Source organism: Primulina tabacum, chromosome 9 (assembly GCF_025594145.1).
Source record: "Primulina tabacum isolate GXHZ01 chromosome 9, ASM2559414v2, whole genome shotgun sequence".
NCBI classification, from domain to species: domain Eukaryota; kingdom Viridiplantae; phylum Streptophyta; class Magnoliopsida; order Lamiales; family Gesneriaceae; genus Primulina; species Primulina tabacum.
In genome coordinates, this window is record NC_134558.1 from 28,500,127 (window position 1) to 28,516,697 (window position 16,571).

At 35.8% G+C, this 16,571-nt stretch overlaps 2 protein-coding genes across 2 annotated transcripts in view; one reads left to right on the plus strand and one right to left on the minus strand.

Annotated features, from left to right (window-relative positions):
- Window positions 1-3,073: 3,073 nt before the first annotated feature.
- Window positions 3,074-16,571, minus strand: part of LOC142504360 (uncharacterized) — a 68,092-nt gene continuing 54,594 nt past the window's right edge. The window contains exon 4 of the mRNA XM_075617238.1: window positions 3,074-3,326. Coding sequence (XP_075473353.1) covers window positions 3,074-3,326 — 253 coding nt within the window. The remainder of the gene's footprint in view (window positions 3,327-16,571) is intronic.
- LOC142556538 (uncharacterized) lies at window positions 5,704-6,910 on the plus strand. The gene is made up of 3 exons (XM_075667998.1): window positions 5,704-5,923; window positions 6,025-6,351; window positions 6,583-6,910. Exons 1-3 carry the CDS (start codon window positions 5,878-5,880, stop codon window positions 6,741-6,743), a joined length of 534 nt encoding a protein of 177 aa, XP_075524113.1. The 5' UTR covers window positions 5,704-5,877; the 3' UTR covers window positions 6,744-6,910.

Below are 16,571 nucleotides of genomic sequence, written 5' to 3' on the forward strand. Positions count from 1 at the left end.
AAACAAAAAAGAGAAGAATAAAAATATTAGAAAGAAATGGAAAAAGCTACCTAAAGAAATCCATTGAATTCCGTTCTTACCACTTCTAAATCAAAATAGCGTTGGAAAAATCTACCTAGAGGAGTCTATTGAAGATAATTCTTCCAGTGTGGGAGCTACAATTTCTGAATCAAAAGAAATTTTTTGAAATATTGACTCAAACTCAAGGGTGTTGCCAGGAGGTGTTGCCAACACCAAGTTCAGACATACACAATTTGTTCATTGCATGAGTTTTATAATATTTCATCATATTTTAAGAATAATTAGGACATGCATTTTGATTTTTCATGAATTAATCATGGTCAGCAAAGTATCAGTGTCTAACACACAACATTTGAAGAAAACCTTGATTTTCTTGATTTTGAATTAGTGTGGTAGCATATACATCAGTGGGTAACATTCGATGTGGCGTTATAACTGAATTAATATCTAAGAATATCATTGCACTAATTTGAATTCATTTTACCATTAACTGTGAGGGTGGAATGCAGATTAGAAATTAGGGTTAATTTCAAAAAAAATTACCGTTAACAATTCCGTGTGATTTGTTAGAACCAAAACGGGCATCATTGTGCTCGTCCTTGTCACCTTTGAACCCTAAGTATTTATGCTTTGTGATTGCGAACACAAAAAACACTCAGTGATCTAAGTTTTTTGTTCGATCTTCTCTGCTCACATGTTACCCTCTGTGCAAACTTTTTTCTCTGCCCAATTAATCAATACTCTCCAATTCCTATCCTTAGATGGCTGGCTCTTGCTACGACCCTCAGGATATTAGAAGGAAAATGGATTGTAGTGTCGGTGTTCCACCCCGTGTGACAATACCGCCTACAGAACATCCCACTGTCAGTCTACGGTAGATTGTTGCGGTTGTAGAGGAGCCAATCCCTCTTGAAATCATTGCCCGTAAAGAACTAGGTAATGATATAGATGTTGATAAACCACCGAATTTGAAGAGCTGAATTGTGTATTCCATGTTCCTCCACGACACACACGTTCAAAAAGATAGGCATGGTATGACCCTGATTTTGTACCCTCCAAGAAGTTTCGAGCTTCTTCCTCCACCACAAATCTTTTGGATACTGATTTCTCATCCAGAGATGACTCCGATGATTAAGACTTCGAATTGATCGCAAGACCAATACTTACTATTACACCGAAGAGCGCAACAATATCATCTCATGCTATTCAATCATCGTCCACTGCTGAGCCAAACACTACAAAAAAAAGCCTACGACAACGGTGCAAAACCGTTCTCGTAGGTCTTGTAAAACTATTGTTAAAGGCCATGTGGTTAAAAGGTGCTTTAAAGTCCCAGATTCGATGACTGCCCTCACTGTATCAAGACGGGTCTTTCCAGCGTGCTTATGTCCTCACTCACACGCATCCTGGGAAACTTCCCAGGAGGTCCCCCATCCCAAAATTTCCCCAAGTCACACGCTTGACTTTGGAGTTCTTATGTGATGAGCTACCGAAAAGAAGATGCACCTTCGTGATATGAGTAGTACAAATCAAATCTTTTAAGCCCTCTTCAACTGTACAGTCCATTACATTGAACAGTCTCGGAATCCCTCTCATTCCGGTGTGGGATCGGTTCATTCATGTTCCCTCCACCTAGAAGCCTGCCAGGAGCCGCTCATTGTCCGTGCAATCTCATGGCACCGGCAATCACCCCCCGCCCTCTTCGGCCCCGGGCCTCACAGGTGCGCTCAAAGACAACGGTGAAAAACCGTTGTCGTAGACGTCTAAAGACGATGGTGAAAAACCGTTGTCTTAGGTCTTGTAAAACCATTTTTAAAGGCCCCGTGGTTAAAGGGTGCGCTCAAAGACAACGGTGAAAAACCATTGTCGTAGCATTAAAAAATCGTTGTTAATCTAAATAATGTGACGATTAATTAGCGACAATTTTTCATATTATTTCCGTCGCTAATTAGCAACGGTTGTTCATATGATTTTTGTCGCTATTGTTTTACGTAAAATAAAAAAAATTACTTTTATAAGTTAATAAATCTAACAAAAAAACTTACAATCTTACTAAACTAATAATATTTATAATCTTAACACTTAGAATTGAAGCGAAATTAAAATCAGGGAAGAGAATTTAAAAATGCGACGGTTTCATAAAATCGTCGCTAATTTAAAATTGTGACGGTTTTATTAAAACCGTTGCTAAATATAGCGACGGTTTTTGTTAAAACCGTCGCTAATTTAAAATTAGCGACGGTTTTAGGTTTCATAAAACCGTCGCTATATTGCAACAGTTTAAGATAACCGATTTCTTTTAAAAAAATTAGAACTACGACAATGGTTTTTCAAAAACCGTTGTCGTTAACCAAATAAAACACTAAAAAAACCGTCGCTATATTGCAACAGATTAAGATAACCGATTTATTAAAAAAAATTAGAACTATGACGACAGTTTTTCAAAAACCGTCGTCATTAAATAAATAAAATACTAAAAAACGACAACGTTTTAAAAAACCGTTGTCGTAGTTCTAAAAAAACCACCTGAAAGACAACGGTTTACACAAACCGTTGTCTTTGACCCTTAACAAAAACACATATAGACAACGGTTTTAAAAAACCGTTGTCGTAACCCAGAAAAACATGATCATAGACAGCAGTTTTTAAAAACTGTTGTTGTGGCCTAAAAAAAACGCTCATAAACAACGGTTGTTAAAACGTTGCTGTAGCCCAAAAAAACGCTCTTAGACAATGGTTTTTAAAGACCATTGTTGTAGCCCAAAAAAAAACGCTCATAGACAACGATTTTTAAAAACCGTTGTCGTATACACATAAAAGACAACGGTTTTTTTTAAAAAACCGTTGTCTTTAAGTGGGTTTTTTAGGCTACGACAACGATTTTTGTTGAAACCAATGTTAAAAGAAAAGACACAACGGTTTTAATAAAAACCATTGTCGTAGGAGTGTTGTTGATGATATATTTTCTTGTACTAGTGAACCTATTGACTCTTCTTATGATGAACAATCACTGGCTTAGTTTTTTTCACATCTAAAAGAAGAAAAAGTAAGGTCATTTCTGATGATGATGAACTTGATGATGAGAAGATCTGAGAATTTGAGGACAATCACCCAGACCCCTTTGATAGTTCCTCTTCTGAATCTGAATTTGAGACAGAAGAACATGGTGATGATGAGTTCGAAGGAACTGTGGGTGATTAGAGTGAATCAAGTGATGACGTTGCTGCTGTTGATGTTGAGTCCAATGTTGCCAAAACTGATGACAACATTGACTTTGTGGACTATGATGTGAGCCATTTCTTCTCCTAGAAGTTCTACTCTGAAGCTGTTTTAGCCTTATGGCTACTTTACATACATAGAGAAATTTTTGAAGAGAGAAATATTGATGTGAAGGCTTATGGACAGCAAAATCTAATGGTTTTCTTCAGAAATCGAGGGATGTTTTCCACTGTGAGCAGTGCGATCCCATATGCAGAAGACATGTTCTGGAATTCTTTTGCAATCTCTTGTCTAGTGTTGGAGATAAACGATCGGTAAAGTTTGGCAGGGTGTTTGTCCATGACAGGATCTACAGCTTTATCCTGTGGTAATTAATGCCTTCTACAATACCCTTGCTGGAGATGAAAACGAGGAAGAAACACCCGACTTCAACCTCATTGCCACTGTCTTCACCGGTGGTTTTATCAATGTCTTCCCAGACCACCCCAAAAGGTTGTCTGAGGCGAATCTGACTTCCTTCTATTTTTTGTTGCTCAAAACTGCCATTAGGAATTGGACACCTTCGACCAACAGCACAATGATTACAAAAACCATAGGCCATAGTTCTCTACATGATTTTTACTGGGAGTAACACTTTTAATTTTGTACGTTTGGCGTTTCATATTGTTCTACCGTTTGCAGATGGTGGATTTAAATCATTCAAGTTGCAGTTTCTGTCCTTGATTTATGGGATATTGGAATCCCAAGGCTTTATCAATGATGTTGATGAAAAAATGACGGATGTCAGAGACCAACTGAAGATTGCACTAACATACTTTAAGGGGAACCAGAAGGTTGATCTCCCCTGGATTACTTCTTATTTTGCCCAAGATGTTGACAACAAGGGTGTGTCAACATCTGGAACCACACCAGGAGTTGCTGAATCTGTTTCGAGGGAGACAACCTCTGAGTACGTGGTGCTTTCTACCTCCCACATTTAAGCCCAAATCGACTTTGGTCGCCAACAAATTCTGAATGCTCGAGAGACCATTGCCTTCTATGAGGCCCAAGTGGCTGATTACGAGTTGCTTTTGGAAGTCGGCGTACATTCTGGTAAAAAAAGAAATAGAACAAAAAATGAAAATGAAAATGGATGTTGATGCTGATGCTGAAGCGATTGGAGTTGATTATACAGACGAGCTCACTGATACAGTTGAAGATCAAGAATAGATGAAGAAGCTTTGTAGTCTATGATGCTATTTCGCGTGTGTTGGTGTAATGCAAGTTTAATATATGTTAGCATTCCAGTAATATAAATTTTTTTCTTATGTCTTCAACTGTTTTAGGTTCGTGTTGACAACACTGTCAACAACACCAACATCACAACACTGCGCTAACATAGTTGATTTAGAGGGAGATGAACTCTAACTCAGAGAGAGCTTAACTGAATGTAGAGATAAACAACAAGATCATCATTTTTGGATGTTTTGTCCAGAAAGGCAAAATGAGGAAATTGAAAAGAATATCTTATTCCTTGATTTATTTTCAGTTTTATAATATGGAAATATTATATATATAGAGTTTTGCATTCTTGGACTAACAAGAGTTGTTTTTAATCTGGTATTTTCCCCAGATATTTTATCTTTGATTAAAAGAGTTTTATTCCTAATGAAACTCTTGTTTTAATGTATTGTAGGTCTCTTTTATGGAATAAAAGCTAGGCCAAATAAAGGTTATATAAGAAGGGAGCAAGGCGCAGCCGTCGGGGTTTTTAATTGAGAAGTGAGAAGAAGTATAATGGAGTGCTGAACATTTTCGACCAGAAGAATTTTCATGTTCGATATTTCGCTTCGCTGTGTTGCTGATCCATGTTGAAGACACTCGAAAAACAACACTCGTGTGGAGTGTTGGTTAAAGATTCTTGGCAGTTTCAGTTTTATGCAACACAATATTTTCATCTATGTTTTTTTTGTTTATTTTAGATGCAATTTATTTCTTTGGGTTGACAAGTAATACAGTTTTTATACATGTCACTAGTATTGGCTTTTGTATACGATTTACTATTTTTCTAGTGATTATCTTGTCCGAGTAATTTTACAATTATTTATACTTATATATATTTTTAATCCGTTATATTCTGGTTATTAAACTTTACTATGTGTGATAAATAATACATTCCGCTACATGTTGTGAATAGGTGTTGACACATACAACACTAGAATTTGATACACAAAAATTTATTTTTTTCCATATATATAAATAAATAAATATATAAAAGATATTGGAGTAAAGATGTTGAATTATTAATATTTTTAATTATCATAATTATAAGTTTATTAATTTTTATTTAAAGAAAATTTATCGGTGAGGGTCACTTCTCAAAGACAAATAACTAAGAATCCGAAATAATGAAATCTAATGTATTTTGTGCGAACAAAACAAGTTATCATTCTTACTAACAAGAAACGTATTAGATTTCATTGCGACACATTTCCTTCCCAAAGAATGCTCATAAATTGTCATTTTCCCAAGCTTTCTCACCTATATAAACAAACACCTTCTTCCCTTTTCACTATACAACCAAATAAGCTCCTTTTCCCAGTAAATCATATCTTCTCGGGCTGTTGAAAGCTAAACATCAGCACTAAAATAGCAAAAATGCTCGCTTTCGTCGTCTTCTTACTCTTCCTTCAAGGAACTCTTGGTACTAATTCTCGTCCCTATGTTCTATTATATGGTTATTTTCTACAACAACATCGCGACATGATATTACGTATATAATTTTTTGTAAATATGTGTGTGCAGGAGAACTAGTTTGCGAACAATTGCCGGTTGGAGAGTGCTCATTCTCAGTCGCCTTCTCAGGCTACCGTTGCTTGCTCGAGACATTCGAGTCAACTGATGGGGCTGTGGCATACCAATGCAAGACATCACAAGTGATGGCGAATAGAATGGATGAATACATAGAGAGTGATGAATGTGTGAGAGCGTGTGGAGTTGACAAATCCTCTGTCGGCATCTCATCAGATGCTCTCCTTGAGACTCGTTTCACCACTCAGCTATGTTCCCAACAGTGTTACCAGCACTGCCCTAATATTGTTGATCTATACTACAATTTGGCTTTAGCAGAAGGTGAGAGTTGCTTTTATTTTTATATTTTATTTGAACTCTTTATTCCTTTGAAACATCACATAAGTTTAAACCCTTCATTTATCTCAATTCAATATCCATGAAAAATAAATAGAATTACAAATGACAAATACGAGAAAACATTTGAAAATATTGAAGTATCATTCAATAATTTGTTGTATAGACTTTTACTACTCCATAATATCGTGACATGAATTGACATTTCTTCAACAGGAGTATTTTTACCAGATTTATGCAAGGCTCAACGGTTAAATACAAGGCGTTCCATGTTCCAACTTCTGAGCTCCGGCGCAGCGGCAGCCGCATCTGCTCCCGTTTCTTCAGCTTCAGCTCCATCTTCATCTTCTGTTGACTGCGCACCGCCTCCGATGTGATCATAAAATTTCAGGATTATTACATACATATATGTTTGTAATCTTATTCTTCAGTGACATTTTTATGTATATAATTTATATGTTATATATCAAATGCTGTCATTGTAAAGATATACATTTAATGTGGTATATATTCTGTTTTAAAGACTCATGCAATCATTATTAATAAATTAATCAAAAAAATTTGACAAGATTTTGTGTTTAAGGTCCAACTAGGGATAATAACTAGAAAAAACTCAGAGTTTTTTCTCGACAAACAAATTTTGAAAATGAGCAGCAATATTAACCATTTCTAATTTTGTAAAAAAAATTTAGATTGAAATAATTGTCTCCATGTTTATCGTCAAATTTCAATTTTAATACAATAAGTTCAATTGTTTTAAAATTTAGATAGTATTTGACAGAACTTAAAACTCTTCAAAACAACTAAACTCTAAAAATGTGTTTGATAATAATTTTTGCAAACAATTTATATAAAAAGCAATCAAATAAGTAAGCTTTTAGCATCTCAAACCGGAAATAATAAATACAGAAAATAAAAAACACAAGAGATTTTATGAAAGTTCGAGGAATTAATTATTCTACATGTCGTTTTCTTCTACTCAGGAAGAATTCACTAAAAGACTTTGGTTAAACAATAACTTATACAAACTTACATTAATTTAGGACTTAACACTTACTAAATTTAAAGTTATAATACAACTCAAATAAAATATAACAAGAGTAGGTCTTTTATGAGACGGTCTCACGAATCTTTATCAGTAAGACGGGTCAACCCTACCGATATTCACAATAAAAAGTAATACTCTTAGCATAAAAAATAATATTTTTTCATGGATGACTCAAATAAGATATCTATCTCACAAAATACGACCTGTAAAACCGTCTCACACAAATTTTTACCATATAACAACTGTAAATATATGTGAATCATTCGATTCAACCGTTCAACAAAATATATGACTATGAAGGTCCAATAATTCACCAATTAATTCCAGAAAATTATCTCAACATCGTAAACATCCAATCATTTTTCCAAAACTCGTAGTTATTCCAGCATGACTATATTTCAACTCGAAAATTCACTAAATTAGTTTTGATAATCTTGATAACATTTTAGCTCCTAATTATCGAAGCTAAAGATTCATTTCCAACTTTGGGTTAATCAAATTATAACTCAAAATGGGCGACTCCGGTACCTATACCAAAAATCTAACAATACTCGATATTTAATAAAGTAAATCGATCCAAAAAAAATTAAAATAGAATAAACAACTCACCCTCGGAATTACAGTTGAATCACGAACAAACATGGTAGGATCCAGCCTAAACTTTCTGAAATTCGAAGACAAACTCAAGTTGGATCGGTCCAGGCCCAATTATCTCGGTTCACGTAAGGGAGCCAGCTGTTCGTGGCTTTTTCGATTTGTTCCCGGCCGGTTCTCGGTGGCAAAAGAAAGCTTATTGTCAGATTTAATTTGCATATCGAGGTTCAATCTAAGCAAATAGGGGTCAGAGCTAACATTAATTTTTTGAAGAATGGTTTGAGATAGGGTGCATATTTATAGAGTAGGTTTCAAGCAAGCCAATTGGCTTTAAATTTAATGAATCTAATGTAAAAACAATATTTTTTTTAATAATATTTTATGGTTTTATCAAATTATGACATTTACTTTATTTGTATACTCATGCAAGCTATATAGATAAAGTTTTTGAATATATAATAGGTACAATGAGATCTGCCTCTCTATGTAAGATCATGAAACTCATTAAGAGATATCTTATGTGATCTGACAAGTTAATAATGCAAGAAATCTCTGGCCATTATAAGACATGTACATTTTTTAGAGGTGTTTCCTCAGTTGCACATATCATGTCACTATTATTATTCAAAGATATATCACATCGTTATCAAATTCATATGAAACTCTCGATATACCAATTGGTTGCAGATCTATCGGGATATATGAGTTGAAGTGACTGTATCGTAATCTAACCATAACTTAAGATTCTTGCAAGCACTATCAGCGATACCTAAGGATCATGAAACGATTCTACTAGACGTTTTTACTATGATATGATGGGTACAATAAGAAATGAGTTCTGACATTTTTGATCAAGATGTTGATGAAAAGAATGTGGCTAATTAGGATACGCTTGAATAAGAATAAATGTTATTTTGAATCACATGAAGATGTAAACCAATATCTAGCTGTAATCCGGAACCGTTGAGGGTCATACAAGTATTGAATTTTGTGTTTACGTTGATATAATCAAAGTTCAAAAAGTTGAATTTGACGACTGTAGTTTGATGAAGATCAAACAAAATGCTTATAAATGAGTTAATATATTGATTTCATAAGATGAAAGAAATAGAAGTTAGATTAACTGCTAATGACTAAGGTGAGCGGAACTCTCTTTTTGGTGAAAGAGTTCACAAAACTGACAGTTTTAAAAAATGAATCAGTGGAAATTTTGATCTTAAATTTTTTTAATTTTCATTATATGAACAAGATTTGTATCCTTGATACATCGGCGCTGTCAGATCGTCGATCGGTTTATAATGAGTTCACAATTATTTATTTAGTGAATTTAGAATTTAATAATTAAACAATAGTATTAGTAGTATTGACTACTAATATGTACAAAATTCTCAAAAAATATTTTAGAGGAGTCTAAAATTAATTAACTAATAAGTTAATCAATTAAATTAAATAATGTTTATTTAATTTTAAATAAAATGTCTATACATATTTCATGAGAATTTAATTAATAAAAATAAAGAGTCCTAAAGACACAACACGAGAAAATTTCTTCTCTCCTCCATAACAAGAGTTGCATGAATCCGTTAAGCATACAAACAAACATGACACAAATTTTCAAAATAGATGATGGGACAAATTTTTAAAATTAAATATATCATTTTGGATAAGATCCAAAAATTAATTCAATCCCACTAAAAAGAAAATTAAAAGAAAGTTTGAAATTTTCTTGCCTTTCATCAATGGTGGTAGCATGATGAACGCTACCCACGGTTAGTGTCTGACTCATATTATTGGGGAGACCTGGATGCCGGAATTTTGTGACTGACATAATTGATGTGAACTACGTGTAAATCCCATGAACGGCTCATATTATTGCGGATCTCATGGCGATCGTCCACTAAGGTCCGGAATTGATGGGTTGGGCTCGACACGTGAAGAGAATGAGATCATATTATTGGACCCTCCTCAAACGTAAGACAAAATTACGTAAGGGCTTGCAAATGATTGCAATTGGACTCTAACTATTAGAAATTATGATTGACTGATATTATTCTTGATCATAATTACGTAAGGGTTGCAAATGATTGCAATTGGACTCTAACTATTAGAAATTATGATTGACCGATATTATTCTTGATCATGATTTAATAATTGAGCCTTGCGTACCCATTAAGGAAATTGAATTTCCCGTTTTTTTTCCAGAGGATAATGAAAATGTCAAAAAATAGTGGGAGACAATTCATAAAAACAAAAGTCCATATTTTGTTTCTTATAAATTATTTAAAATAGTCGGTATTGATTTTTTGTTTCATAACAATATATTTGTGATTTCGTCACATAATCCATTTCCGTTATTCCTGATGAAAACAAGCTAACCGAAATCTAATTTTCAAGATTGAATGAGAAAATTTTTTCTGAATTACAGGAAAATAATATATGTGCTGAAGAAAGATCTTCCAAAAAAAGCTACTGCCAATGCCCCTGCTGAGGTATTGGACAAGTTTGAGAAATAGTTGGACCATGATTTATAAAAAATATCTATATGCTAGCTTCCATGTCAAACAAGTTGCAAAGACGATTTGAGGAAGCTGTGCTACTGACATTTACAGCCACCTGCAAGTGTTATATTTGAACAAACACGTCCACAGAGGTAGGCTACTATCAAGGAGCTCATGTCTTATTGTACCCCCTTTTGGTCGTTTCTGATATTCTACACGCCTTCACTCAATGGTTTGGCTGCCATCAAATTGAATCTGTTTAAATTTCAACTTTGTTGATAAATCATTTAGCAGTCAAGTTCACAACCTTATTGTTATTTTTTTTATTCGATATAATTTATATATTTAAATTATATATGTTTTGAAATGTTTAAATATTCAAAAACACCATAAACAAATTTATATATATAAAATATAGCATAAATTTTATATTCATCTGTTCATTACTTGGGTAGATTATATTTTTTCAAGAGGGTGTCATTTATAAATAAATATTTTCGTATGTATGTAACAAAATTTTACGCTCTATTTTATGTCATTTATATTTTATATAAATGAATTACTCGTTCTCCTTTACTCTTTTTTTATTCGATCGTTCAAAAACCTTCTTTCGTCCAACCAACAAGCCAGACTCAGTGCAAAATCTGAAACAAAGAAACTGTCGGTTTATTTGTCACTATCGTAATAAGTCAGGTCACATCAAACCTATTTTCTTTAAGCTGAGAGATGACTACATGAACTGGCATGCAAATTGGGTGTTGCCCAAGGTGTTTCCCAACACCAAACGCAACACAGTAGTCAAAAAACCTCATGTGAAAAAAGTTTGGGTACCCAAAACTCTAACGTACCGTACTTTTACTACTTGAAATTTGTGGAAAAAATTAAAAATTTTCTTGAATACGAAAATAAAATCAATACGGTCATCACTACATCACCCATTCACCAATAAAAATTTGCTGACAAAATACTTGTTTCAAATATCGTAACCCAAATCAAATCAGAGTATTTTAAACTGCATAAAAATCGTAAAAATAACGTGGGCGGTCCTTGGGTTTAGCCTCCCGCTCAGTCCAAGCCTGCTCCTTGGTTCCCACCTCCTGTTTCCTCATAAACACCCTCACCTACATCGATCAAGTCTAGTGAGTCTAAAGACTCAACACGTATAAACTGAGAATAACGAATAATACATAATAAAACCACATGCAGTTTAAAAATAGAACATACATACTTGAAACTTGAACTTGAAGTAAACTTGAACATTCATACATATCATAGACGTGTCATAATGTAAAAACTTTCATAAACATGCTTGCATACTTGTACATACATAAACATACATGAACTTCATTATTTTGCGTAGAGATATGTTTCAATGCAAGTGACCCATAACATAATCGCCTGATCAGACTAAACCACAGTACTGGGATGACAGGGGCGAACCCACTGCCACATACATGAGATCCCCGTTCATGCTTAAACGGGTGGGTTGGTCCCCGTTCATGATTTAACGCTTTCCAACCCCATACATACATTGGTCACAAGACATTTAGCATACCTCAAAAACTTGAAAATAATTTTCCTGCACGTCAACATACTTACTTGGCGTTGAGGGATCTGTTGGACTTCGACTGGGGCCACTACTGCACATGCTAACATGAATTTAAGCTTAACTTACATAACCTAGACGTAGGTAATCGTACTCACCCGAATCAATTAAATAGCTTAAGGCATCCTAAAACGCTCGGGACTCGACCTCATTTTAATCATCGTACTAACCCAAGACATGAAACTCCAAGACACAATAATATTTCCCAAACATATATGGTGCACACGGACCCTGTGCATGGGTCCGGGTAGGAGTCCGTGTGGGCTCGCAAAAAGGAACACTCGGAAGAAGCAAGGACACGGACCCCGTGCCCAGGTCCTGCTCCGGGTCCGTGTAGACACGGTAAACTTTGTCGTGCAGAAGGGGGAAGACATGGACCCCGTGCACTGGTCCGTGTGGGGGTCTGTGTAGTCTCGGTCAAAAATGGCACCAAGAAGAAACAAAGCCACGAACCCCGTGTCATGGTCCGTGTGAGGGTCCGGCTAAGCACTGAAGGTCGAAACCTGCGTGAAAACTTGACATGATAATTCATTCTCCTCAACCAACCCAAATGGCTATGAATCGACACCTCGAGACACATCCTAGGACGCTACGACATTGTACCAAACCCAAGTAAATAATTAAAATGGTTCCTAAGAGCGACAAGCAACAACCAACGATACAACCCGAAATTCGACACCATTTTTCTTCCTACGACTCTTGATTCAACTTGGTGCCTAACGACACGAAGTAAGACACCACATAATACTCCCAATATCATTCTTGACTAACCTAATCGCAGTAGCGATTACCCGTCGATTCCCATCGAAACCTGCAAAAAATAACTTCAAAAACACAATTTTTCGTAAAAATCGCTGATTGAGCAGTTCCACGAAAAACGTCATAACTCACTCATTTTTCATCCAAAAATTTTGAATATTATATCAAATCGAAGCTATCAAAAAATTCTACGTTTTTCGTGTTGAAAGTTTTGCCAAAATCTGTACCGAAAAATCCCAGTAATTCAAAATAAAGAAGGATTCGAAATTTCAGATCTAAAATTCTCTTCAAAGCACATCCAATAAAATTTCTGCTCAAACTACTACATAACATTCACATGTTTTCATACAAAACGCATCAAAATTTGTACTATGACAATATCGACGCAGGAATAACAGATTATACGTGCCTTTTGATATTAAACGTTACCGAACGACGTCATCGAAGCGGAGATAGAAGCGAGGTTGATCCGGGGCGATGGTGGCACTAGAATCTTGCAAAACTCACGAGAATTTGCTGGAATAAGGGGAGGGAAGGGGCGGCTGCTCTCTTGTTCAAGAACCCTAGGTTTTGCTCTTTAAGAATACTAAAATCTGAAAATAAAAAGTGTGTGTGTGTTGTGTGTTTTACAGGAGGAGTGTGTGTAAAAGTGTGTGTGTGTTGTGTGTTTTACGCGAGGAGTGTGTGTAAAAGTGTGTGTGTGCATGTGATAGGTAGTAAATTTAGGGAAAAATTATTTCTTAATACAATAATTAACATGCTAAACAAGGTGCTAATTAAAAAAGTTAACTCAATTAACAATTAATTAAAATATTACCCCCACTCATCTTTAAGTAAAAAAAAAATCCCCTGGTAAAAAAAATAAAGTGCACACTAGCAAAACTTTAAAAGTTTTAAAATGTTAAAATCACTAAGTGAATAACTTTGGTTTTAAAATGCTAAACTTAATAAATTACTTAAAACGCCCCATTCTCAACTTAAAATAAAATACCATCTTTTAAAATGCCAAAATCGTCACCGGTCTTTTCCTCGATCCCGCCTCGAATAATCGCCTGAAACATGAAACTCGAAAAACATTTTACGTGCATCACATAAACATAATTAATTTAAAATAATGCATTTGAATAAATCATGCATGGCTAAAACTCAATTTAACTTAAATAAATGCTTTAATAATTAAATAAATGCAAGGGTTATACGTGTACTGAATTTGAGCACTACAGTTCCTCCCCCACTTATAAAAATTTCGTCCTCGAAATTAAGTCTTACCGAACAACTCCGGGTATCGGCTCCTCATATCCGCCTCGGTCTCCCAAGTGGCTTCCTCTACTGATTGATTCAACCACCGGACTTTGACCAGCTTGGTCACCTTGTTCCGAAGTCTACGCTCCTGTCTGTCTAGGATCTGGATAGGTCTCTCCACATAAGACAGGTCTGGAGCCAACTGTAACGGTTCATAGCTCAACACGTGCGAAGGATTAGCTAGGTACTTCCTCAGCATTGAGACATGGAACACATTGTGTACCCCGGCTAGATTCGGCGTAAGGACAACACGATAAGCTAGTGTCCCAACTCTGTACAGAATTTCAAACGGTCCAATAAACCTCGGGCTGAGTTTGCCTCTCTTCCCAAATCTCATCACCCTTCATAAGTGCTATCTTTACAAAAACGTGATCACCAACGGCAAACTCGAGATCTCTCCTCCTCTTATCAGCATAGCTCTTTTGACGACTCTGGACGGTCTTCATTCGATCTCGAATCTTGACCACCACAGCTGCAGTCTGCTGAACTATCTCCGGACCAAGTTCTGCTCTCTCACCAACCTCGTCCCAATGAATTGGTGATCTGCACTTCCTTCCATATAAAGCCTCGTAGGGAGCCATACCTATAGATGATTGGAAACTGTTGTTGTATGTAAACTCCACTAGAGGTATCTTCGATTCCCAAGTCCCCTGGAAATCAATCATACAGGCTCGCAATAGATCCTCCAAAATTTGAATCACTCGCTCAGACTGGCCATCTGTTTGCGGGTGAAAAGCTGTACTGAATACCAACTTCGTCCCCATGGCTGCATGTAGACTTTTCCAGAAGGACGATGTAAATCTCGGGTCCCTGTCGGAGACAATAGAAACTGGGATCCCATGCAATCGAACTATCTCCTTGATATAAAGCTCCGCGTATTTGTTGAACAGAGAAATATTGATGTGAAGGCTTACGGACAGAAAAATCTAACGGTTTTCTTTAGGAATTGAGGGATGTTTGCCACTGTTAGCACTGCGATCCCATCTGCCAAAATACTTGTTTTGAAATTCTACTGCAATCTCTTGTCTAGTGTTGGAGATGAATGATCGGTAAAGTTTGGCAGGGTGTTTGTCCGTGACAGGATCCACAGCTTTAATCATGTGGTAATTAATGCCTTCTACAATACCCCTGCTAGAGATGAAAACGAGGAAGAAACACCTGACTTCAACCTCATTTCTACTTTCTTCACCGATGGTTTTATCAATGTCTTCCCAGACCACCCCAAAAGTTTGTCTGCGGCGAATTTGACTTCCTTCTATTTTTTGTTACTCAAAACTTCCATTAGGAATTGGACACCTTCGACCAACACCACAGTGGTTACCAAACCATAGGTCGTAGTTCTCTACAGGATTGTTACTGGGTGTACCACTTTTAATTTTGGGCGTTTGGCGTTTCATACTGTTCTACAGTTTTCCGATGGTGGATTTAAATCCGTCAAGTTGAAGTTTCTGTCCTTGATTTATGGGATATTGGAATCCCAAGGCTTTATCAATGATATTGATGAAAAATTGACGAAGGTCGGAGACCAGCTGAAGATTGCACTAACATACTTTAAGGGGAACCAGAAGGTTGATCTCCTCTGGATTACTTCTTATGTTGCCCAAGATGTTGACAACACAAGTGTGCGTCAACATCTGGCACCACACCAAGAGTTGCTGAATCTGTTTCGAGGGAGACACCCTCTGAGTATGTGGTGCTTTCTACCTCCCACATTCAAGCCCAAATCGACTTTGGATGTCAAAAAATTCAGAAAGCTCGAGAGACCATTGCCTTCTATGAAGCCCAAGTGGTTGATTACGAGTTGCTTTTGGAAGTTGACGTATATTCTGGTCAAAAAAAGAAGTAGAACCAAAAATGAAAATGAAAATGGTGGATGATTCTGATGCTGAAGCGATTGGAGCTGACGATACAGACGAGCTCACGGATACAGTTGAAGATCAAGAATAGATGAAGAAGCTTTGTAGTATGTGATGTTATTTCGCTTGTGATGGTGTAATGCAAGTGTAATATCTGTTAGCATTCCAGTAATATAAATTTTTTTCTTATGTCTTCAAGTGTTTTAGGTTCGTGTTGACAACACTGTCAACAACACCAACGTAACAACACTGTACTAACATAGTTAATTTAGGATGAGATGAACTTTAACTCAGGGGGAGCTTAGCTGAATGTAGAGATAAACTAGATCATCATTTTTGGATTTTTGTCCAGAAAGACAAACAAGAGGGGATAGAAAAAAAATATCTTATTCCTTGGTTTATTTTCGGTTTTATAATATGGAAATATTATATATATAGAGTTTTGCATTCTTGGACTAACAAGATTGGTTTTTAATTTGGTATTTTCCCCATATATTGTATTTTTGATTAAAATAGTTTTATTCCTAATAAAACTCTTGTTT